The sequence below is a fragment of the Notothenia rossii genome (assembly GCF_949606895.1).
Source record: "Notothenia rossii genome assembly, contig: SUPER_1_unloc_1, whole genome shotgun sequence".
Lineage (NCBI taxonomy): Eukaryota > Metazoa > Chordata > Actinopteri > Perciformes > Nototheniidae > Notothenia > Notothenia rossii.
This window is the reverse complement of record NW_027640362.1, coordinates 201,985-226,984: the sequence shown is the minus strand read 5'-3', so window position 1 is coordinate 226,984 and position 25,000 is coordinate 201,985. Positions and strand designations below refer to the sequence as shown.

The window sequence follows — 25,000 nt, the reverse complement described above, 5'->3', positions numbered from 1 at the left end:
GAGGCCAATGTCAGCTATGTCTAATGAAGCAGCTATAAAAGCTAAACTTGGTGAAAATCAGCAATGGGAGGAGACAATAATTCACACCAAATTGTACTACTCTACCATTTACCCTTCAGAAGTTATATGAGGAATATACCCCTTTTTGCTATAATGGGAGTCAATGGCATGTACATCAAAAGAAGAGGCTTGAGGTGCCAAACTCAGTACACATCAATGAAGTGACGACACCATCACACACACCACATTTCAATACGCTAGCCCTAACCGTTTTCATAACCCTAGCTATTTTCAAAGTGTCCTTGGGCAAAATATTTAACCCGAAATCGGATGGACCTTCAGATAAATAATGAAACGTTAAATGTCAAATAGCGTCTGCAGAAGGACCTGAGTTTGGGTTTTGGTGAGATCATGATGATGTCGCTGTCATCGAGCTCCGGCCCGCTGTCACTCGGGTCGTAACCCTGCAGACTGTCGTACAGCTGGTCCAGGTCTTCTGCCGCCTCCGGACCCCCCCCCACCGGGTCTGAGTCAAGAACCTGCAGCGGGTCAACAACATTGAGATTTAACATTGATATTCATATATTAACAGCCTTTTATTTAAAAAAAACTCATGTTTACATGCTGCTGTGACAACACATGTCCCAATAGAAAATGATATTTAGTTATAATCAAATAAGCCACTATTTCAGTACATAAACAGCTCAGTCGATTTATCAACTATAAACATTTAAGAAGCGTTCACATTTATTTGAACTAATTTCGAGTCTTTTTAATGTATTTGAAATTATTCTGCATTAGATCATTTTAAAATTAATACTATATAGTTTGATATCTCTCTATTAACTGTTCATTTCGATTTATTGGGTTTCAATCTTTTTCACTGAATAAGTTCTCCTGAATCAGTTCTTTTCAAATCTCTTTAAGGATTTTGGTTTGAGGAGGTGGAATATTTTGAATTGTTGTTAGGTCTTTAGTGCAAACCTCGTCGGGGACCTTGAATCTCCTCAGCAGAGACACAAACCTCTGTTTGAAGATCGATTGCTGAAAGAAAGGAAGCAGAAAAGTGAGACACAGTGTTGCACGAGAACTCATTACATGTGGTAGTTTATAAAAATCCACCCATTCTTTTTCTCTGTGAATGATCAGCTCTGATTGGTCCACACCTGAGTCAGGGACGTTGTTCTGACCAGTTTCTTGCGAGACTTCTTCAACTTTCCCTGGAAATCCTCATCATCATCAGACAGGTCCTGAGGTTTGATAAGAAACAGAAAAACAGACAAGCTAAAAATGTTTCTGCGGGCTCGGTCGCCTTTTCAGAAAGGGTTAGTCCTGAGGACGCACATTTTGTTAACATGCTAAACATTCGTACGTTATTATTTCAAAATAAAGGAATCTCTTAAAGGTGAAGATTTGTATCAATGTTTTAACTTCAGCTGCCAATCACCTGAGGGGGGACTGCGTCGTCACTTCCTTCCTGTTCGGAGGAGAAGCTGTCGTCATCGTCCTCATAGTAGTTCTCCATGTCCGGAGAGCGATCTGCACAATAAGAGATTTTACACAATATCACAGTTCAAAGAGATCTTTTACTTCTTCACAAACACATGACTAGTCTACTTTAAAGAGTCCTCTCCTGCTGATGTGCAGGTGTATATCAGTATGTAGTGTCTCTACTTTAAAGAGTCCTCTCCTGCTGATGTTCAGGTGTATATCAGTATGTAGTGTCTCTACTTTAAAGAGTCCTCTCCTGCTGATGTTCAGGTGCATATCAGTATGTAGTGTCTCTACTTTAAAGAGTCCTCTCCTGCTGATGTTCAGGTGTATATCAGTATGTAGTGTCTCTACTTTAAAGAGTCCTCTCCTGCTGATGTTCAGGTGTATATCAGTATGTAGTGTCTCTACTTTAAAGAGTCCTCTCCTGCTGATGTTCAGGTGTATATCAGTATCTAGAGTCTCTACTTTAAAGAGTCCTCTCCTGCTGATGTTCAGGTGTATATCAGTATGTAGTGTCTCTGCTTTAAAGAGTCCTCTCCTGCTGATGTTCAGGTGTATATCAGTATATAGTGTCTCTACTTTAAAGAGTCCTCTCCTGCTGATGTTCAGGTGTATATCAGTATGTAGTGTCTCTGCTTTAAAGAGTCCTCTCCTGCTGATGTTCAGGTGTATATCAGTATGTAGTGTCTCTACTTTAAAGAGTCCTCTCCTGCTGATGTTCAGGTGTATATCAGTATGTAGTGTCTCTGCTTTAAAGAGTCCTCTCCTGCTGATGTTCAGGTGTATATCAGTATATAGTGTCTCTACTTTAAAGAGTCCTCTCCTGCTGATGTTCAGGTGTATATCAGTATGGAGTGTCTCTACTTTAAAGAGTCCTCTCCTGCTGATGTTCAGGTGTATATCAGTATGTAGTGTCTCTGCTTTAAAGAGTCCTCTCCTGCTGATGTTCAGGTGTATATCAGTATGTAGTGTCTCTACTTTAAAGAGTCCTCTCCTGCTGATGTTCAGGTGTATATCAGTATGTAGTGTCTCTAGTTTAAAGAGTCCTCTCCTGCTGATGTTCAGGTGTATATCAGTATGTAGTGTCTCTAGTTTAAAGAGTCCTCTCCTGCTGATGTTCAGGTGTATATCAGTATGTAGTGTCTCTGCTTTAAAGAGTCCTCTCCTGCTGATGTTCAGGTGTATATCAGTATGTAGTGTCTCTACTTTAAAGAGTCCTCTCCTGCTGGTGTTCAGGTGTATATCAGTATGTAGTGTCTCTACTTTAAAGAGTCCTCTCCTGCTGATGTTCAGGTGTATATCAGTATGTAGTGTCTCTACTTTAAAGAGTCCTCTCCTGCTGATGTTCAGGTGTATATCAGTATGTAGTGTCTCTACTTTAAAGAGTCCTCTCCTGCTGATGTTCAGGTGTATATCAGTATGTAGTGTCTCTACTTTAAAGAGTCCTCTCCTGCTGATGTTCAGGTGTATATCAGTATGTAGTGTCTCTACTTTAAAGAGTCCTCTCCTGCTGGTGTTCAGGTGTATATCAGTATATAGTGTCTCTACTTTAAAGAGTCCTCTCCTGCTGATGTTCAGGTGTATGTCAGTATGTAGTGTCTCTACTTTAAAGAGTCCTCTCCTGCTGATGTTCAGGTGTATATCAGTGTGTAGTGTCTCTACTTTAAAGAGTCCTCTCCTGCTGATGTTCAGGTGTATATCAGTATGTAGTGTCTCTACTTTAAAGAGTCCTCTCCTGCTGATGTTCAGGTGTATATCAGTATGTAGTGTCTCTACTTTAAAGAGTCCTCTCCTGCTGATGTTCAGGTGTATATCAGTATGTAGTGTGTCTACTTTAAAGAGTCCTCTCCTGCTGATGTTCAGGTGTATATCAGTATGTAGTGTCTCCACTTTAAAGAGTCCTCTCCTGCTGATGTTCAGGTGTATATCAGTATGTAGTGTCTCTACTTTAAAGAGTCCTCTCCTGCTGATGTTCAGGTGTATATCAGTATGTAGTGTCTCTACTTTAAAGAGTCCTCTCCTGCTGATGTTCAGGTGTATATCAGTATGTAGTGTCTCTACTTTAAAGAGTCCTCTCCTGCTGATGTTCAGGTGTATATCAGTATGTAGTGTCTCTACTGGGACATGTCTCCATGCTTTAATGTTCAAAAAGCTCTTTATTTTTCCTTTCTATCCTGATTGAAAGTATTTGTGCACTCTCTCCTTTACCTGAGGCCTTGCTCTTGTTACCGCGGTGACCGCCGATGTCCTCGCGTCCGATTGGCTGGCTGCAGAGAGCGTGCATGCTGAGCGCCGCCCTCATTGGAGCGTCCTTCAGGTCATCGTGGAGACCGAGGATGTGGGCGCCGTCCATCGGGTGCTGCATCACCTGCACACACACACACACACACACACACACACACACACACACACACAGACAGACAGAGAGACACACACACAGACAGACAGACAGACAGACAGACAGACAGACAGACAGACAGACAGACAGACAGACAGACAGACAGACAGACAGACAGACAGACAGACAGACAGACAGACAGACAGACACACACACACACACACACAGACACACACACACACACACACACACACACACACACACACACACAGACAGACAGACAGACAGACAGACAGACACACAGACAGACACACAGACAGACACAGACACACACACACACACACACACACACACCTCTGAACATAAAGTTTAAAGCTTTGATGTGGTGGTCGTGCAGCGGTGCATCATGGGAGTTGTAGTGTTCAGTGCTGATGGTTCAGGTGGTTCACCTTTAAAGCGGTATCCACAGTGAATACAGTTTCAGTTTGACGTTCAATTCTGACTTTCTCCCTGCTGCGGCTAATGTTAGCTTAGCTTGTTTCTCTGATCACTTCCAGACGGTTGTAACGATGCACTCTTGATCTTAACCCTCCCAGTAGTTACTGCATGCTGCCACGTACCTCTGCCATGTTGATGACGCCCATGGCCAGTGTCTTGTAGCCCAGCAGGGTGCGGTTCTTGTACCTCTTCCTCCTCTGCAGCATCACATGCAGCCGGTTCACATCCCGCTTCAGAAAGTGAGGATACTGAAACCCAAGAGGCATAAACACACACAGCGTCCATCAGGGCAGAGGTAAGAAGAGACACCAGCAGAGTCAGCGCTCTGAACCCGACACCAGCAGAGTCAGAGGTTGCTGAAAATACCATTTGGACAGAAACAGGAATTATGGTCAGATTTCCAAATGTCCTTCCGTCTCAAAATGATGTTGTGTTGCGGAAAACTTAAATTAGGCAAAATAACCACACTCATTTGTGATATCTAATCATGATCTTATGTCGTTTAAAATGTCTCCAGAAATACGGTGTGTTCCAGATCCTGTGAAGCCAGGAATGAGTCTGCGGAGAGTCACGGGACAAAGACTCAGGAAATGCAGAGAGAAATGTGGGCTTCTTAAACAAGAGAGGAAACATGGACATATAATATCTCTCTCAAGCATGGAGAGCAGATTCCACTTTCCATAAAGCTCTTTCAAACAGCAGTGGTGAATATAAAAGCTGATTGGAACTCATTAGGATTCATCCAGACGACCCAGTGGCTGTTGGGACGCCTCCCTCTGAGTGTTTTAATATAACGTAATGTTTCAACCTGCAGAGTGAAGGTGAGCTCCAGCTCCGCCTCCATCAGGCCGTCAGCAGGAAGCAGGAGATATTCCCCGGATCTCAGGGTCCGCTTCGAGCCCTGAGAGACAGAACCAGGATCAGGTCTTTGTGAGGTTTAACATTAAATAACTATATCGTGATGATACAGAGGGGGCTCACGATGAAGGGGGATTTTCTAAATACAATATACAAAACAAGAGGAGGGGGTGTCGGGAGAAAGAACTCAAGATATTCTCTGCGATTAGAAAAGAAAGATTCAGGTTTTTCTTCCAGTTTAATCAAATTTAAGTTTGGATTTATGTACAACATAAATCTAATGTTTAATTTCCTCAATATTCAATACATTGGAGTATGTCTGACCCTAATACCTTATCTGGTACCTCGATTAGATTAGAGTTACACACTTCTGTATGTCAGGTTTAGTTCTTTGTACGAATGTTGATGCTTTCAAAGGAACAGCTGAGACTGGGATCAGTTATTGAACCATCTGCAGAGAGAGCGTTATTCAAACCAGGTGAGAGAAGGGTTCAGTGTTTGAATCTGATATCCACCTGGAGCTTCAGAGCGATGACGACGGAGCTCAGCTCTCTGTCCAACTCCTTCAAAACCATCAGCCGGGTCACCGTCAGACTGCACTGCCTGAGGAGAGAGGAAACACCGTCAGTCTGAGGAGAGAGGAAACACCATCAGTCTGAGGAGAGAGGAAACACCATCAGTCTGAAGAGAGAGAGAGGAAACACCATCAGTCTGAGGAGAGAGGAAACACCATCAGTCTGAGGAGAGAGGAAACACCGTCAGTCTGAGGAGAGAGGAAACACCATCAGACTGAGGAGAGAGGAAACACCATCAGTCTGAGGAGAGAGGAAACACCATCAGTCTGAGGAGAGAGAGGAAACACCATCAGTCTGAGGAGAGAGGAAACACCGTCAGTCTGAGGAGAGAGGAAACACCATCAGTCTGAGGAGAGAGGAAACACCATCAGTCTGAGGAGAGAGGAAACACCATCAGACTGTAGAGAGAGAGAGGAAACACCATCAGACTGTAGAGAGAGAGAGGAAACACCATCAGTCACACACTCTCTCTCTCTTTCTCTCACACACAGACATACACACATACACACACAGAGACACACACACACACACACACACACACACACACACACACACACACATACACACACACAGACACACACACACACACACACACACACACACACACACACACACACACACAGAGACACACACACACACACACACACACACACACACCTGAACACACACACACACACACACACACACACACACAGAGACAGAGGGTCTAAGGACAGAGGGTCTGAGGACAGAGGGTCTAAGGACAGAGGGTGTCATATTGTCATAGTGATATTCTGTACAAACTGTGAAGTCCACTGAGACAAATGTAACATTTGTGATATTGGGCTATATGAATAAACATTGATCGATTGATTGATTGATTGATTGATCGATCGATTGATTGATCTATTGATTGATTGATCGATCGATTGATTGATCTATTGATTGATTGATCGATCGATTGATTGATCTATTGATTGATTGATTGATTGATTGATTGATTGATTGATTGATTGATTGATTGATTGATTGACGAAGCTGGCGTGATAAGCAAAGCAATAGCTCTCCTGCTCTAAACTGGAAGTTTGAACCCAGTCGAAGGCGAGGAGGAGTCGCTCTGGTTGAAGGGAAGTTAGAGACTGTTGAGCTGCTCCTCGTGAGATCTCATTAGCAGAGGCTCAGAGAGACGAGCTAATCCATGCTAACACCTGCTCACCTGAGCACAGCACGAGACACCTGTCCTGTCTCTGGGAACAGGGTTTCAACCAAAGAGTATTATATATTCTAGAGAGTATTTCACACGTTGCCTCGTTCTACTTTTACTTCAGTCAAATATCTGAGTACTTCTTCATCCCCCTGTATTTATAAGATAATGAGATTTAGGTGTCTTGTATTTTTTATTGTCTTTATATTTTATGACTTTGCGTTGGTGTATAAAAGCACATTTAAAAAAAGGGAAGAAATATAAATAGTATAAAAGAAAATATGTATTTGACATGTCTGACTGTAATGTAATTGCATTATTATGACCTTATAAAACAAGGTCCATGCATAAGATAAAATAATAACATAACATATATTTCTGTACTGGCTCCATCACACATCCATCCACAACTATCACAATAACAATTATATTTAATTAGGACTTTTGTCTTTCATTTCAAAATATTGTTTTATAATGCTGCGACGCGCCTTTTTATATTTAAAACGTGTAATTATTTGTGTTTTAGATGTTTAATATGTGTGTTCACTAAATACAGTTAGTCTCTTAGCTAATATGTGCCCGCTCTGAGGGACTGATACAGGAGATCTGATTCTGAGGACATTCAGCATGTCATTCTGCAAAAGTCCCTCATTCTTTATGTGTACGATATATGTCCAAATAAATAAACACGGAGCTCCCTGACCGGGCAGCAGCACCTCCTCTCCCCGGGATCAGCGCCTCTCACCTGGGCACGCAGCTCGGGGAGCACCGCTCCATCTCCCAGGTCCCGAACAGGCTCATCGGCACTGGGGCGTCCGGTTCCCCGGGGACAGAAGCTCCGGAGCCCTGAGAGAGCAGCGGGTCTGCCCCCGGGGGGAAAGCAGCGCTGCCCCTGACTCTGTCTCTGTCTGCAGCCGCTGCCATGGCTCTCTCTCCGGGCAGCAGGTCGCTGTGAAGCCGGGCAGCAGCGAGAGGGGCGGGGCTCACTGATCCAGAGTCAGAGGGTCAGAGAACCGGGGTTAGAAGTACACAGAGGGGGAGAAGTACTCAGTGTTGTACTTCAGTAAACGTAGAAGTACTCAGTGTTGTACTTCAGTAAAAGTAGAAGTACTCAGATATTGTACTTTAGTTAAAGTAGAAGTACTCAGATCTTGTACTTGAGTAAAAGTAGAAGTACTCAGATCTTGTACTTGAGTAAAAGTAGAAGTACTCAGATCCTGTACTTGAGTAAAAGTAGAAGTACTCAGATCTTGTACTTGAGTAAAAGTAGAAGTACTCAGATCTTGTACTTGAGTAAAAGTAGAAGTACTCAGATCTTGTACTTGAGTAAAAGTAGAAGTACTCAGATCTTGTACTTGAGTAAAAGTAGAAGTACTCAGATCTTGTACTTGAGTAAAAGTAGAAGTACTCAGATCTTGTACTTGAGTAAAAGTAGAAGTACTCAGATCCTGTACTTGAGTAAAAGTACAAGTACTCAGATATTGTACTTTAGTTAAAGTAGAAGTACTCAGATCTTGTACTTGAGTAAAAGTAGAAGTACTCAGATCTTGTACTTGAGTAAAAGTAGAAGTACCAGAGTGTAGGAATACTCTGTTACAGTAAAAGTCCTGCATTCAAAATGTTCCTCAAGTGAACGTAGAAAAGTATTCTCATCTAAATATAGTGAAAGACAGTAAAAGTAGTCGTTGTGCAGATTGGTCCATTTCAGAATAATAGATATGATATGTTTTATAATGATTGATCATGAAAGTGTTCTCAAAGCTGGTAAAGGTGCAGCTAGTCTGAATGACTTTGTATACTGCAGGGTAGCTGGTGGATTTACTCCAGGTGGAACTAAAGTCTGATTTAACACTTGATTAGATTTCACATCATTCATCCACATCTGAGAAGTAACTAAAGGGATTAAATACATGTAGTGGAGTAGAAGTACACCATGTACCTCTGAACTGTAGAGAGTAGAAGTACACCATGTACCTCTGAACTGTAGTGAGTAGAAGTACACCATGTACCTCTGAACTGTAGAGAGTAGAAGTACACCATGTACCTCTGAACTGTAGGGAGTAGAAGTACACCATGTACCTCTGAACTGTAGAGAGTAGAAGTACACCATGTACCTCTGAACTGTAGTGAGTAGAAGTACACCATGTACCTCTGAACTGTAGAGGAGTAGAAGTACACCATGTACCTCTGAACTGTAGTGAGTAGAAGTACACCATGTACCTCTGAACTGTAGAGGAGTAGAAGTACACCATGTACCTCTGAACTATAGTGGAGTAGAAGTACACCATGTACCTCTGAACTGTAGAGAGTAGAAGTACACCATGTACCTCTGAACTGTGGTGAGTAGAAGTACACCATGTACCTCTGAACTGTAGAGAGTAGAAGTACACCATGTACCTCTGAACTATAGTGGAGTAGAAGTACACCATGTACCTCTGAACTGTAGAGAGTAGAAGTACACCATGTACCTCTGAACTGTAGTGGAGTAGAAGTACACCATGTACCTCTGAACTGTAGTGGAGTAGAAGTACACCATGTACCTCTGAACTGTAGTGGAGTAGAAGTACACCATGTACCTCTGAACTGTAGAGAGTAGAAGTACACCATGTACCTCTGAACTGTGGTGAGTAGAAGTACACCATGTACCTCTGAACTGTAGAGAGTAGAAGTACACCATGTACCTCTGAACTGTAGGGAGTAGAAGTACACCATGTACCTCTGAACTGTAGTGAGTAGAAGTACACCATGTACCTCTGAACTGTAGTGAGTAGAAGTACACCATGTACCTCTGAACTATAGTGGAGTAGAAGTACACCATGTACCTCTGAACTGTAGAGAGTAGAAGTACACCATGTACCTCTGAACTGTGGTGAGTAGAAGTACACCATGTACCTCTGAACTGTAGAGAGTAGAAGTACACCATGTACCTCTGAACTATAGTGGAGTAGAAGTACACCATGTACCTCTGAACTGTAGAGAGTAGAAGTACACCATGTACCTCTGAACTGTAGTGGAGTAGAAGTACACCATGTACCTCTGAACTGTAGTGGAGTAGAAGTACACCATGTACCTCTGAACTGTAGAGAGTAGAAGTACACCATGTACCTCTGAACTGTAGAGAGTAGAAGTACACCATGTACCTCTGAACTGTAGTGAGTAGAAGTACACCATGTACCTCTGAACTGTAGAGAGTAGAAGTACACCATGTACCTCTGAACTGTAGTGAGTAGAAGTACACCATGTACCTCTGAACTGTAGAGAGTAGAAGTACACCATGTACCTCTGAACTGTAGAGAGTAGAAGTACACCATGTACCTCTGAACTGTAGAGAGTAGAAGTACACCATGTACCTCTGAACTGTAGTGGAGTAGAAGTACACCATGTACCTCTGAACTGTAGAGAGTAGAAGTACACCATGTACCTCTGAACTGTAGAGAGTAGAAGTACACCATGTACCTCTGAACTGTAGAGAGTAGAAGTACACCATGTACCTCTGAACTGTAGTGAGTAGAAGTACACCATGTACCTCTGAACTGTAGTGAGTAGAAGTACACCATGTACCTCTGAACTGTAGTGGAGTAGAAGTACACCATGTACCTCTGAACTGTAGAGGAGTAGAACTACACCATGTACCTCTGAACTGTAGAGAGTAGAAGTACACCATGTACCTCTGAACTGTAGAGAGTAGAAGTACACCATGTACCTCTGAACTGTAGTGGAGTAGAAGTACACCATGTACCTCTGAACTGTAGAGAGTAGAAGTACACCATGTACCTCTGAACTGTAGTGGAGTAGAAGTACACCATGTGCCTCTGAACCAGGGGTCACCAACCTTTTTTAGGACGAGGGCTACTTTTACTCCTCTTTTTTTTGCTTTTTTGCAGTGTATATATTTAGCACATTTTAACATTATTATATGCTTACCTTTAACCTTTGTGTGCTGTTTGGGTCTGTGGGACCCGTTTTCAGTGTTTACTAAAATAAAATGTGTGCAATTTAATTATTTGAACCTGCTTTATTTTGGGGGGGGACCTCACATCCTCCAGGGGAATTTTTTTTTAAATGTTGAAGTGAAATGCATCAATCTGGAGCACAAAATGAATTGATGGATACAGCTCTCAACACTCAGATGAAAGGGAGCTGTATACTTTTCAATAATCCAAACATCTTTAGGATATGATCACAACCAATAACAAATCATTTCAACTTGTTTATTCTTATCTTATGTTACTTAGTTAGCATTCTATCTTTTCATTTATGCTTATTTGACTAATCACTCCCCTTTTAAACAGTTTTTTTTAAGGAAATGACGCCATGTGTATGTGTGCGTCAAGTGCAATAAATATAAATGCAAGTTGCAACACACACACAGTAAAACTCTGCCCCTCATGTGTGGTATCGGCTGGCATGATAGGCTGTTCAATGGGGCTGATGTGTAGATTCTGCCAGAAGGAAAATCAGCGGGGAGGTGCCACATTGCTTTTCTTCCCGACTGCAACGATGGTCCCGCAAATAAAGCAAGAACGTGATTGGTCGATATTCATTGTGGGGGTGGGGGGAGGAGGGGTGTTAGACAGATATAGAGTTGTAGTAAGTAGATAGGGTTCGCTATGATTGAGGTTTCGTTTATGCATAGGGTAGGTTCTTTTAATTACATTTCCTTTTTTTTTTGGTGTATTTTATACATTTTGGCTTGGCGAGCTATTTTTAGAACATGCCCGGTGGGCGACTCACGTTGCCCCTGCGGGCACCGTGTTGGCTACCCCTGACTGAACTGTAGTGGAGTAGAAGTACACCATGTACCTCTGAACTGTAGAGGAGTAGAAGTACACCATGTACCTCTGAACTGTAGAGAGTAGAAGTACACCATGTACCTCTGAACTGTAGAGGAGTAGAAGTACACCATGTACCTCTGAACTGTAGAGAGTAGAAGTACACCATGTACCTCTGAACTGTAGAGGAGTAGAAGTACACCATGTACCTCTGAACTGTAGTGAGTAGAAGTACACCATGTACCTCTGAACTGTAGAGGAGTAGAAGTACACCATGTACCTCTGAACTGTAGTGGAGTAGAAGTACACCATGTACCTCTGAACTGTAGAGAGTAGAAGTACACCATGTACCTCTGAACTGTAGTGGAGTAGAAGTACACCATGTACCTCTGAACTGTAGAGGAGTAGAAGTACACCATGTACCTCTGAACTGTAGAGGAGTAGAAGTACACCATGTACCTCTGAACTGTAGAGGAGTAGAAGTACACCATGTACCTCTGAACTGTAGAGGAGTAGAAGTACTCCATGTACCTCTGAACTGTAGAGGAGTAGAAGTACACCATGTAGGCTACCTCTGAACTATAGTGCAGTAGAAGTACACCATGTACCTCTGAACTATAGTGCAGTAGAAGTACACCATGTACCTCTGAACTGTAGTGCAGTAGAAGTACACAGTAGCATAACATGTAAATACTCAAGTATAGTACAAGTACCTCAAAAGTGAAACTGTATATATGCATGCTATGGTACCTCAGGCTTCTACACCATTATATTCCAGAAGCCAGTATTTTTAATGAGTATTTTACTTTTGATACTTTAAGTACATTTTGCACTTTTGTGCTTACTTGAATCAAAATATACATTTAGGATTTAGGACATTGACTTGTACTGGAGTTTTAACAATAATGTGGTACTTTTTACTGAAGTAAAGGTTCTGAGTACTCTGGCAGGCTCCTGTGATTTCTGCGGGTGTTACAGAGGAATGAGAAATATAAAACAGAGCAAAGTCAAACTAATTCAAACGCATGCAGTGTAAGCCAAGTCTCATCTGTCCAGTTCAAGTGTTTACTTCAACTTTGAGGAATTTGTACTTTACCCTAGTATTGTCATTTTATACTACTGCATACTTCTACTCCACTACTTTTCAGAAGCCAGTAGTGTACTTTTTACTCCTCCTTCTAAGTCCTATGATCACCTTAGATTGTATGTATATAGTGTGTGTGTGCGATGGCTTACTTCAGAAGGAGGTTAATTAGGAAAGTTCTTGATTTGTATTTGACCAGAATGTTAATGTTCCCTGGGTTTTACAGGAATGGACCCCACAAGCAAAGAAGGTAATTTCTAATCTCACCAATATCTACATGTGATGATATTACTGTTCACTGCAGTGTTGTACTGAGCAGTATCCATCAGTCAGAGTCAGCATGAGAACAGTAGAGTCTCCGGTCGTTGATAATTAGTGACTGAGTTGTTAGAAGTCGAGCAATGCAGATAAATAGTGGCTGTTCAGAGTTGTACTAGTTTGGGAATAAAAAAAATAGAGGATTTAAACATCAGGAAAGCCAATACTCCACTCACTGTTCTTTAATGTTTGAAGGAAACACACTGCATCATGTTGTCAGATAATATTCAACAGCTCTCGGGTTTACATCCTCCAGTACAGAGCTGCAGTTCCTGTGTTGGACCCTGAAGGCAGCATCTCCCTGGTTCTGTGTAGGACCCTGAAGGCAGCATCTCCCTGGTTCTGTGTTAGACCCTGAAGGCAGCATCTCCCTGGTTCTGTGTTGGACCCTGAAGGCAGCATCTCCCTGGTTCTGTGTTAGACCCTGAAGGCAGCATCTCCCTGGTTCTGTGTAGGACCCTGAAGGCAGCATCTCCCTGGTTCTTTGTTGGACCCTGAAGGCAGCATCTCCTTGGTTCTGTGTTAGACCCTGAAGGCAGCATCTCCCTGGTTCTGTGTTAGACCCTGAAGGCAGCATCTCCCTGGTTCTTTGTAGGACCCTGAAGGCAGCATCTCCCTGGTTCTGTGTTAGACCCTGAAGGCAGCATCTCCCTGGTTCTGTGTAGGACCCTGAAGGCAGCATCTCCCTGGTTCTGTGTAGGACCCTGAAGCCAGCATCTCCCTGGTTCTGTGTAGGACCCTGAAGGCAGCATCTCCCTGGTTCTGTGTAGGACCCTGAAGACAGCATCCCCCTGGTTCTGTGTTCGACCCTGAAGGCAGCAACTCCCTGGTTTTGTGTTAGACCCTGAAGGCAGCATCTCCCTGGTTCTGTGTAGGACCCTGAAGACAGCATCTCCCTGGTTCTGTGTAGGACCCTGAAGGCAGCATCTCCCTGGTTCTGTGTTCGACCCTGAAGGCAGCATCTCCCTGGTTTTGTGTTAGACCCTGAAGGCAGCATCTCCCTGGTTCTGTGTAGGACCCTGAAGCCACCATCTCCCTGGTTCTGTGTAGGACCCTGAAGGCAGCATCTCCCTGGTTCTGGGTTGGACCCTGAAGGCAGCATCTCCCTGGTTCTGTGCAGGACCCTGAAGGCAGCATCTCCCTGGTTCTGTGTTAGACCCTGAAGGCAGCATCCCCCTGGTTCTGTGTTGGACCCTGAAGGCAGTATCTCCCTGGTTCTGTGCAGGACCCTGAAGACAGCATCTCCCTGGTTCTGTGTTAGACCCTGAAGGCAGCATCTCCCTGGTTCTGTGTTAGACCCTGAAGGCAGCATCTCCCTGGTTCTGTGTTAGACCCTGAAGGCAGCATCTCCCTGGTTCTGTGTAGGACCCTGAAGGCAGCATCTCCCTGGTTCTGTGTTAGACCCTGAAGGCAGCATCTCCCTGGTTCTGTGTAGGACCCTGAAGGCAGCATCTCCCTGGTTCTGTGTTGGACCCTGAAGCCAGCATCTCCCTGGTTCTGTGTAGGACCCTGAAGGCAGCATCTCCCTGGTTCTGTGTAGGACCCTGAAGGCAGCATCTCTCTGGTTCTGTGTAGGACCCTGAAGGCAGCATCTCCCTGGTTCTTTGTTAGACCCTGAAGGCAGCATCTCCCTGGTTCTGTGTAGGACCCTGAAGGCAGCATCTCCCTGGTTCTGTGTTAGACCCTGAAGGCAGCATCTCCCTGGTTCTGTGTAGGACCCTGAAGGCAGCATCTCCCTGGTTCTGTGTAGGACTCTGAAGGCAGCATCTCCCTGGTTCTGTGTAGGACCCTGAAGGCAGCATCTCCCTGGTTCTGTGTAGGACCCTGAAGCCAGCATCTCCCTGGTTCTGTGCAGGACCCTGAAGACAGCATCTCCCTGGTTCTGTGTTAGACCCTGAAGGCAGCATCTCCCTGGTTCTGTGTAGGACCCTGAAGGCAGCATTTCCCTGGTTCTGTGTAGGACCCTGAAGGCAGCATCTCCCTGGTTCTGTGTTGGACCCTGAAGCCAGCATCTCCCTGGTTCTGTGTAGGACCCTGAAGGCAGCATTTCCCTGGTTCTGTGTAGGACCCTGAAGCCAGCATCTCCCTGGTTCTGTGTTGGACCCTGAAGCCAGCATCTCCCTGGTTCTGTGTAGGACCCTGAAGCCAGCATCTCCCTGGTTCTGTGTAGGACCCTGAAGCCAGCATCTCCCTGGTTCTGTGTAGGACCCTGAAGCCAGCATCTCCCTGGTTCTGTGTTGGACCCTGAAGCCAGCATCTCCCTGGTTCTGTGTTAGACCCTGAAGGCAGCATCTCCCTGGTTCTGTGTTAGACCCTGAAGCCAGCATCTCCCTGGTTCAGTGTTGGACCCTGAAGCCAGCATCTCCCTGGTTCTGTGTAGGACCCTGAAGCCAGCATCTCCCTGGTTCTGTGTTAAACCCTGAAGGCAGCATCTCCCTGATTCTGTGTTAGACCCTGAAGGCAGCATCTCCCTGGTTCTGTGTAGGACCCTGAAGGCAGCATCTCCCTGGTTCTGTGTAGGACCCTGAAGGCAGCTTCTCCCTGGTTCTGTGTTGGACCCTGAAGCCAGCATCTCCCTGGTTCTGTGTAGGACCCTGAAGCCAGCATCTCCCTGGTTCTGTGTTGGACCCTGAAGCCAGCATCTCCCTGGTTCTGTGTTGGACCCTGAAGCCAGCATCTCCCTGGTTCTGTGTAGGACCCTGAAGGCAGCATCTCCCTGGTTCTGTGTTAGACCCTGAAGCCAGCATCTCCCTGGTTCTGTGTTAAACCCTGAAGGCAGCATCTCCCTGGTTCTGTGTTAGACCCTGAAGGCAGCATCTCCCTGGTTCTGTGTAGGACCCTGAAGGCAGCATCTCCCTGGTTCTGTGTAGGACCCTGAAGGCAGCATCTCCCTGGTTCTGTGTTGGACCCTGAAGCCAGCATCTCCCTGGTTCTGTGTAGGACCCTGAAGCCAGCATCTCCCTGGTTCTGTGTTGGACCCTGAAGCCAGCATCTCCCTGGTTCTGTGTAGGACCCTGAAGGCAGCATCTCCCTGGTTCTGTGCAGGACCCTGAAGGCAGCATCTCCCTGGTTCTGTGTTGGACCCTGAAGGCAGCATCTCCCTGGTTCTGTGTAGGACCCTGGAGGCAGCATCTCCCTGGTTCTGTGTTAGACCCTGAAGCCAGCATCTCCCTGGTTCTGTGTAGGACCCTGGAGGCAGCATCTCCCTGGTTCTGTGTTGGACCCTGAAGCCAGCATCTCCCTGGTTCTGTGTAGGACCCTGAAGGCAGCATCTCCCTGGTTCTGTGTTAGACCCTGAAGCCAGCATCTCCCTGATTCTGTGTTAGACCCTGAAGGCAGCATCTCCCTGGTTCTGTGTAGGACCCTGAAGGCAGCATCTCCCTGGTTCTGTGTAGGACCCTGAAGGCAGCATCTCCCTGGTTCTGTGTAGGACCCTGAAGCCAGCATCTCTCTGGTTCTGTGTAGGACCCTGAAGGCAGCATCTCCCTGGTTCTGTGTAGGACCCTGAAGGCAGCATCTCCCTGGTCCAATGGGATATCTCCATGTGATTTTGGATGATTTATGTCAGAAAATAATCTCAGTGTCAAACGTTTATGATACCAGTGGGGTTTATAGAACAAACCGTTAAAAACTCTTCAGACCTTTTTTCAGGACAACAACCAAAATCACTTTCAGAAAACCATTGACCTCCAGACCAGCAGACAGGAAGTGAGGAGATACTGCTTCTGTTTCTAAACAACACATTACAGAACATCATGATTGACGTGTCTCTTTATTTGAAGTGTACTCACATTCACACACACATACACACTTATGTGTTCTCAAACATTTGGATCCACCGGCTCAGGTTGAAGAGTCTCTGTGTGAAAGAGTTTGTGTTCTCGGTACAGCGAAGACCTTAAAACGGCTTCAACGCCAAACTCTGGATCCTCCTACGCTTCTAAACTTAGGTTTTAAAACTAACTACATATCAAACTCAGTGCAGATATTCATTGAGGTGCAACACCCGAGTCCTGCAGGTTCAGACAGCATGACCTCCCTGCTGCGGTCGTGTAACACTCAAGGTTACAGATGAAGCTTCATGATACATGTTATTGTTCCAGAGGTATGTAAGGATGAAGATCGTCCCGTCTCTGAGGCTCTCAGCCGACAGGGAAAAGTCCAACAAAGACAACGGAGACATTCACAGAGAGGTTTGAGTCCTGGAGGAACCTTGGGGAAGCTCTAAAGGGAGACGACACCCTGTCAGCTTTACCCAGACTGTGGTGTTGTTTCTTTGGCAGGTCGCTTAGTCCTGTTGTTTATTCCAGGCGAAACCTACTGAAGCACAACGTCAGTGAGCCAATCAGCACACATCCAGGCTGTGGGCCTCCTGGATGTGTTCCTATTGGCTCACTGAAGCACAACGTCAGTGAGCCAATCAGCACACATCCAGGCTGTGGGCCTCCTGGATGTGTTCCTATTGGCTCACTGAAGCACAATGTCAGTGAGCCAATCAGCACACATCCAGGCTGTGGGCCTCCTGGATGTGTGCTGATTGGCTCACTGAAGCACAACGTCAGTGAGCCAATCAGCACACATCCAGGCTGTGGGCCTCCTGGATGTGTGCTGATTGGCTCACTGAAGCACAACGTCAGTGAGCCAATCAGCACACATCCAGGCTGTGGGCCTCCTGGATGTGTTCCTATTGGCTCACTGAAGCACAACGTCAGTGAGCCAATCAGCACACATCCAGGCTGTGGGCCTCCTGGATGTGTTCCTATTGGCTCACTGAAGCACAACGTCAGTGAGCCAATCAGCACACGTCCAGGCTGTGGGCCTCCTGGATGTGTTCCTATTGGCTCACTGAAGCACAACGTCAGTGAGCCAATCAGCACACATCCAGGCTGTGGGCCTCCTGGATGTGCACGGACGAGTGGGAGTGATTTCTTCTTCTGGAGAAGTTTGAAGAGAGAACATACAGAACATGCTAAGGGAAGCCCATCGTGACGGAAACCAAACCAGATTAAATAGAAAGTATTAATATCACCTTTTGGACTGGCTCGTGAAAGTGGTCGCCAAGAAATATTCATTTATTTATTAAAGAAGAGTCCAAAGAGACGGACCTTCAACACAGCTGTACTTCGTATAAACTCAGTGCTGTCAGAACCATGTGACTCTCTTCTCTGAAGTACAAAAGTATTATCTACAAAATGATCTTAAAGTTTGACAAGTAAAATAACTCTTCCTGCAGTAAAATGGCCTCTATGATATATATTATATATGATATATATATTATATATGATATATATTATATATGATATATATTATATATATATTATATATGATATATTATATATATATATATATATATCATATTATTAGATGGTGCGCAGCATGTTACAGTTGTAGACAAAAGCAGTTCTGACACACCCATGGTTCATGTTTACGACTTTCTTTCTTTACTTGGTGGAATATATTCATCATTTTGCTTTTTGTCCCTGAAACTGAAAAGACTGCACTTGTATAATCTCCAGAGGTACATTATGTTTGACATGTATTCTATGGTTCTTTATTTTGAAGAGGCTTTAGAATAAAAGTAGCTCATTAAAATACATGATCTTCATTTTAATTAACTTTTAGATAGTATGAAAGGGAAATGCTCAGGTCAAGTACAAGTACCTCATAATTGTACAGTACTTAGTACAGTACTTATTAAATGTATTTAGTTTCTTTCCAACACAAGCAGAATCCAATTAGAACTCCTTATAACCCAGTGGAACACATTAGAACCTTTATAACCCTTAATAACCTTTGGAACCATTTGGAACCTATTGGAACCCTTTAGAACCTTTGGATCCCATTGGAAGCAATTAAACCCCTCTAGAACCAATGAATACCCATCATAAGCCATTGAAACACTGTGGAACCTATTGGACCCCAATGGAACCCTTTGGAACCCTTTGGAACCCTTGGGACCCAGAATCTTTATAACCAATTGGAACTCTATATAACCCTTTGGAACCCTCTAGAACCCATTAGAACCCTTTAGAAAACACAAGAAAACGTCAAAAACCATTGATTCCCAATAGAACCCATTGCAATCCATTCGGAACCTTTCGGAACATTTATAACCAATTGGAACCCTCTAGAACCATTAGGACCCCAATGGATCCCTTTAAACCCATTGGAACCCTTCAGAACCTTTGTAACCCATTGGAACTCTATAGAACCCTTTGGAACCCTTTAGAACCCATTGGAACCCTTTGGAACCCATTGGAACCCATGGGAAGCCTTTGGAACCCATTGGAACCCATAGGAAGCCTTTGGAACCCATGGGAAGCCTTTGGAACCCATTGGAAGCCTTTGGAACCCATTGGAAGCCTTTGGAACCCATTGGAACCCATAGGAAGCCTTTGGAACCCATAGGAAGCCTTTGGAACCCATGGGAAGCCTTTGGAACCCATTGGAAGCCTTTGGAACCCATTGGAAGCCTTTGGAACCCTTTGGAACCCATAGGAAGCCTTTGGAACCCATAGGAAGCCTTTGGAACCCATTGGAAGCCTTTGGAACCTTTTGGAACCCATAGGAAGCCTTTGGAACCCATTGGAACCCATTGGAAGCCTTTGGAACCTTTTTGGAAGCTCCATCAGTTCATCAGGAACCGTTCTTGAGTCTCTACAGCAGAACCTTAGAACCCCTGGACGTGGCAGTAGGCCTCCAGTGAGGAGAACACGATGTACAGGAGCCACAGGCTGAAGAACAGGCAGCTGGTCAGGATCTTTGGGACCCGCGGGCCGCCCAGCTCGCCCCCGATGGAGGGCCGGCGCCGGTACAGGAGCACGCCGATGCAGATGAAGGCGAAGATGCAGAAGAGCGTGACGGAGAACGCCAGGGTTCCCGGGTCCACGCGGAACTCGTCGCCGTGGATGGCGTGGTAGATGGCGGCGATGGACCAGGCCACGCCGATACCCAGGAATACGTTGACGGCGTTACTTCCTGTCACGTTGCCGATGGAGGCGTCAGCGTATTGGTCCTGGATGGCAGACACCTTACTGGCAAAGGTGTCTGAGGGAGAGAGAGAGAGAGAGGGAGGGGTTTGAGAGGAACTTCAAAGCAAGACCCACAGACGGGGTGTCTTTGGGTCACAGCCTGAAACTCTAGATAACGGGTTCTACTATCTAAGTTAAGCTATCTCTTCTCCACAGGCTCTGATCAGGTTCTCATGAAAGAACTAACTTGACTAGTTTTTCTGGAAGTCTCAAACTTTGAAACGTCATACTGAACTGTTGCATCTTTAGACCAATGCTCAAACAGCATTAAAACTAAGCGTGGACTTTCAGGCTTCAAATCCTTTGAAGTAAACGTCACATTGATGAATGATATATGAACTATGAACATACAGTATGCCATGGGCGAGATTTATAGGATGCTTTTTTTTACTGCTCAGAAAAACCATGTTGGTTTATCAGACGGGGGAGGAACTATACAGCACGTGCACTTTAGGAACATGTGTACATTTCATTTTTAGGATTTGAAATTGCAATAATAGTTTTCGATTTTTCAACTATCCAATTTATTGTTTCCCTTTTCAAATTCTGTCTAGTTTGGTCTTTATTTGGTTTGCTAGTTTTATGGTTTAGTTTATCAGAAGGGCCTGTTTCATATTTAGATTGATGTATTAACGTGAGTAAAAAAGGCGAGTCTCAGACCTGGCACGGATGTTCCCAGAGCCACGAACACCACGGCGGTGACGGAGTCTTTGAGGCCCACGGTGCATCCGAAGTGCGACGCAAGGTCTCCGATGACGGCGGTCAGCAGGCCGATGCCCGAGATGGAGACCACGAAGCAGGCCCAGCCGTTCAGGTAGTCCGTGGGGGGGACCAGCGCAAACAGAATCTTCCAGAAGACGGTGAGGAAGTGCATGACGTAGTCGAAGCAGGAGGGCAGCTTCTCCTCGCCACATCCATCTTCATCATCATCACCTGCAGAGGAGGGAGCAGCGCTTAAAGCCTGGGGGTAACTAAGTGTTTACTCAACATTTAGTTTACAATAAGTGCAACCAACCATGAAGATACAAACCATCCAAACCATTGAAAGGGCTAACCTATCAGCTTGGAATAAACCAAAGCATTACTATGCTGTACCTTTCCCTTGTGTGTGTGTACTGGCTCAGGTGCAGTGGACAGGTGTGTTCTTAGTGGAGGATGTGTAGACTGTCCTTGTATCAGTGGGGATCTCACCTCTACCTGTCCTCTACCTGCAGTTCTAGCCCTGGAAGGGACAGCTGAATGGTTTCTAGAGTTCTCACCGGAGTTGACGGTGATGGCGTCCACAAACTGTTCCCTCCAGCTGTTCGTCCCGATCACCAGAGCCAGGTTGGTCTTCTTCAGGATCTTATCCACGGTGTTCTGAAAGACAAACCCCCCTCACTTGATTACTGACATGAGGACAACTCATTTCTATATTACAGCTTGTCTGACATGTTATGATTACATGAATGACACAGTGAGTGGCATCAACTCCTCAATGTGGATTTGAGATGTTTTCTTTCCACTAGTCTGAAAGAATACGTTATTGTACTGTCTCCACTTTAGTTTTGAGGCCGAGCAACCGGGTGACCTTGTTCTTTCTGATGTACGCATATCATTAGGAAATGATCAGTGGGTGATCAGTTTGGTCTCCTATCTGATGATCAATATGTTAGTAGTTTAGTATGTTCAGATTTGACTGTTGTTCTGAAAGATAGAACTTTAGAATGACTGACATTAGGATATAACTATTTTTATATCACAGGTTTTCTGACATGTTGTGTTTATCCCCAGGCTCTACTGAAGCCCAGCTGCTCGGTGTTGTGACTCGACAGATATGTTAGGTTTAGTTATGTTTTACTCTCGTTTTGTGTTTTGATCTTGCCACTTCCTGTTTTTATTTTGAAAGTAATCTTTCCTCTCCTTCCAGATCCCACATGTCCTGCCTTTGTGTGTTTCCCGCCCTTGAGATTGCTTGGCCCTGCCCTGATTGTTTTCACCTGTGCCCACCCCCCTCACCTATAGATAGCCCTGGTGTTCCTTTGTGTCAGTTCGTTTTGTTTCATGTCGTGAGAACCTGGGCCTTTTTGACTCCTGATACCTACCTTGAGATTTAGACCTTTTGCCAAGTGAGTTTTTGTGTTGCTTAGCTTTGGCTATTCAACTGCTTTCTATTTTTTGAAAGTAGGATTTAACTTTTGTTATTAAAGAACATTCTATTTTTGGACAACTGTCTTTGAGTCCTGCTTTTGGGTCCTACGTCCTGTGTCTCGGTCCATAACACTCAGAGTCACGGGGCCATCGCGACTCTCTCCGGGACCTTCCCCTCGCCCAGCCTCTCATTTTACATTCATAGTTTGTTCACAGAATCCACTGCCGTGTTATTTTTTGAGTTGCCACAATAAACGTGCCGTTGCTTTTTCGGAAACCCTCGTACGTCTCCATCTCTTTTTGTTGTGGCCAAAACAACACACAGACACCAACGTGCCGTTAGTCTGAAGCAGATGTTATCGATGCAAACTATCCACAAATCACGAAGTTGACCAGTTCAAGAAAAACATGTTATTTGTTGTGTTTTGGCTTTTGAGCGGCAAATCTTGTTCTTTCCGCTCTACGGATATCATTCATAAATGATCAGTAGCTGATCAGTAGCTCCTATCTGATGATCAATAAGTCTGTACTTTAGTTCAGATTTGACTGAATGTGTGGACTCTGACAAACCTTGAACTCGTACGACTCCTCGATGACGACCTCCAGCTTGGCGTGTTCGCCCAGCGTCGGCCGCCCCATCTCAGCGATTCTCCGCTCCTCTTCCTCCCTCTTCGTCAACAGCTGCTCAGCACCGTCCTCTGAGAGAGAGAGAGAGAGAGAGAGAGAGAGAGAGAGGCACAGAGAGAGAGAGAGAGAGAGAGAGGCACACAGAGAGAGAGAGAGAGAGAGACACACAGAGAGAGAGAGAGAGAGAGAGAGAGAGAGAGGGGGGGAGAGAGAGAGAGAGAGAGAGAGAGAGAGAGAGAGAGAGAGAGAGAGACTCATTACGATGCTTCAACAAGCAGAAGAGTAACTAAAGAGCAGCGGAACAGACGGACAGACCGCTGGAGGGAACATGTAAATATAATAGATAATCCTAATTAAAAAAATCACTGTATAGTATATCATTACATAGACACGAACACTTTTATCTTTTTCAATGTCATAACATTTTATAAAAATAGCACAAAAAGTCAGAACATTTCAAAAACAGGAAAAAAAGAAAACTATAAATTAAAAAGTCAAAATAATTATAAAAAACTACAACTAAAATAAATTGTATATATAAATATGTGTGTGTGTGTGTGTGTGTGTGTGTGTGTGTGTGTGTGTGGGGGGGGGTATTATTACAATCAGAGTCCAGTCAAACTCATCCTGCATACTGAGTACTTTTATTTGAGATACTTTCAGTATGTTCTGCTTCACTTTAAGTGTTTCAGCTGATGACAGTTCTGTACTCTAACGTCAGTACGATTTAGATTTGCAGTGTGTCCCCATCTGTAGCCTGTTATTGTCTCATTATACGAAAAACACTCAAAATATAGTTATTTATATCATAAAGCACAATAAAGTAAAGTAGCATGTGGTGGACGTACCTGTGATGTTAATGATCGCCGTCGGAACAGGGTGATCGCGGCCCTGAACCTTCCTGTACACGTCTTTACCTGAGCAGGTACACAGGTTAACAGGTACACAGGTTAACAGGTACACAGGTACACAGGTTAACAGGTACACAGGTACACAGGTTAACAGGTACACAGGTACACAGGTTAACAGGTACACAGGTACACAGGTTAACAGGTACACAGGTACACAGGTTAACAGGTACACAGGTACACAGGTACACAGGTACACAGGTACACAGGTTAACAGGTACACAGGTACACAGGAAGTGAGAGATGGAGATACGAGGTTAACCGGGACTTCAAAATGCTTTGTTAACCTACGTGTTATCACTTACAGAACATCTGGAAGCTGACGTTGTGTGACTGTGTTTCTGCTCAAAGGCTTATTCATGCAGTTTATACAACACCTCAGATGAACAGTTCATGATGATGAATAAATGAGTCTAAATGATCAAAGTGCTCGGGTTCACACACCTGTTTTGACGAATCCACCTTAAAGGTTAGAAAATAAAACAAGAAGTCAGAATTCATTCAGACTGTTCAGCTTTTAAATATTCAACATCCAGAAAATAGGAGTTTTCCAGAGTATTAGGGCCAGGCAGAAGGGAGCAAGGGTCAAGAGCAACCCTTTGCCATTAGGAAGGAAACGCAGCCTTTAGCATGTAGCATCTTAAAACGCTACATGCTAAAATACCGTTGAAAGGTTTAGGATCAATTGAACAAACATTTCCTTATCTTGCCTTGGTTCTTGAAAAGCTAAATAAATAGTAATTCTTTCCCCTCATGCCTGAACCTCATAGTCTGGAATGAATGAATGAAAGAAGTAATTGATGAATGAATGAATGACAGATAGCAGGAGAGAGAAAGTAAAAGCGTTGAGCAGCTCACCGACTTCCTGAAGCAACACGGCTGAAGAGGAAACAGACGGAGAGTTTAGCAGAGAAACATTGTCCAATATCTTTCCAGAAATTAAGTCTTTGTTGCTGGGGGTAACGCTCGTACCAAACATCTAGATTGTGGGTGAACTGTCCCTTTAATGTTAAAGTTATGAATCCTATGATGTTTGGTGTTGGGTTACATTCAGTGAAACATCAACCAGAACTCAGTGAGATGAGAACATAAAGACAGGGACAACAACGGTTGGTTTCTGGGTTCTCTTTGGGTTTGTCTCGTTTCTAGGTTTGGACAAAGTTGGACGAATATATAACGGATTC

At 44.5% G+C, this 25,000-nt stretch overlaps 2 protein-coding genes across 4 annotated transcripts in view; both read right to left on the bottom strand.

The window, feature by feature from the left end:
• LOC307025469 (phosphofurin acidic cluster sorting protein 1-like) overlaps nt 1-7,870 on the bottom strand; it is a gene marked incomplete at its 5' end in the record, with an annotated part of 26,693 nt that extends 18,823 nt beyond the window's left edge. Inside the window, 9 exons of the mRNA XM_079694870.1 lie at nt 388-539; nt 985-1,044; nt 1,167-1,250; nt 1,448-1,539; nt 3,703-3,862; nt 4,453-4,578; nt 5,139-5,231; nt 5,704-5,791; nt 7,692-7,870. Of these exons, the coding sequence (XP_079550996.1) occupies nt 388-539; nt 985-1,044; nt 1,167-1,250; nt 1,448-1,539; nt 3,703-3,862; nt 4,453-4,578; nt 5,139-5,231; nt 5,704-5,791; nt 7,692-7,870 (1,034 nt within the window). The remainder of the gene's footprint in view (nt 1-387; nt 540-984; nt 1,045-1,166; nt 1,251-1,447; nt 1,540-3,702; nt 3,863-4,452; nt 4,579-5,138; nt 5,232-5,703; nt 5,792-7,691) is intronic.
• Nucleotides 7,871-19,730: 11,860 nt separating this feature from the next.
• Nucleotides 19,731-25,000, bottom strand: part of LOC307025566 (sodium/calcium exchanger 1-like) — a 29,594-nt gene continuing 24,324 nt past the window's right edge. For 2 of the 3 annotated variants that reach the window (XM_079694885.1, XM_079694883.1), the window contains exons 7-13: nt 24,675-24,695; nt 24,261-24,278; nt 23,757-23,825; nt 22,852-22,979; nt 21,411-21,510; nt 20,812-21,084; nt 19,731-20,167 (exon numbers count right to left, since the gene is read on the bottom strand). In XM_079694885.1, coding sequence (XP_079551011.1) covers nt 19,791-20,167; nt 20,812-21,084; nt 21,411-21,510; nt 22,852-22,979; nt 23,757-23,825; nt 24,261-24,278; nt 24,675-24,695 — 986 coding nt within the window. In that variant the 3' untranslated portion in view covers nt 19,731-19,790. The remainder of the gene's footprint in view (nt 20,168-20,811; nt 21,085-21,410; nt 21,511-22,851; nt 22,980-23,756; nt 23,826-24,260; nt 24,279-24,674; nt 24,696-25,000) is intronic. The other variant, XM_079694884.1, reaches the window with a different exon arrangement.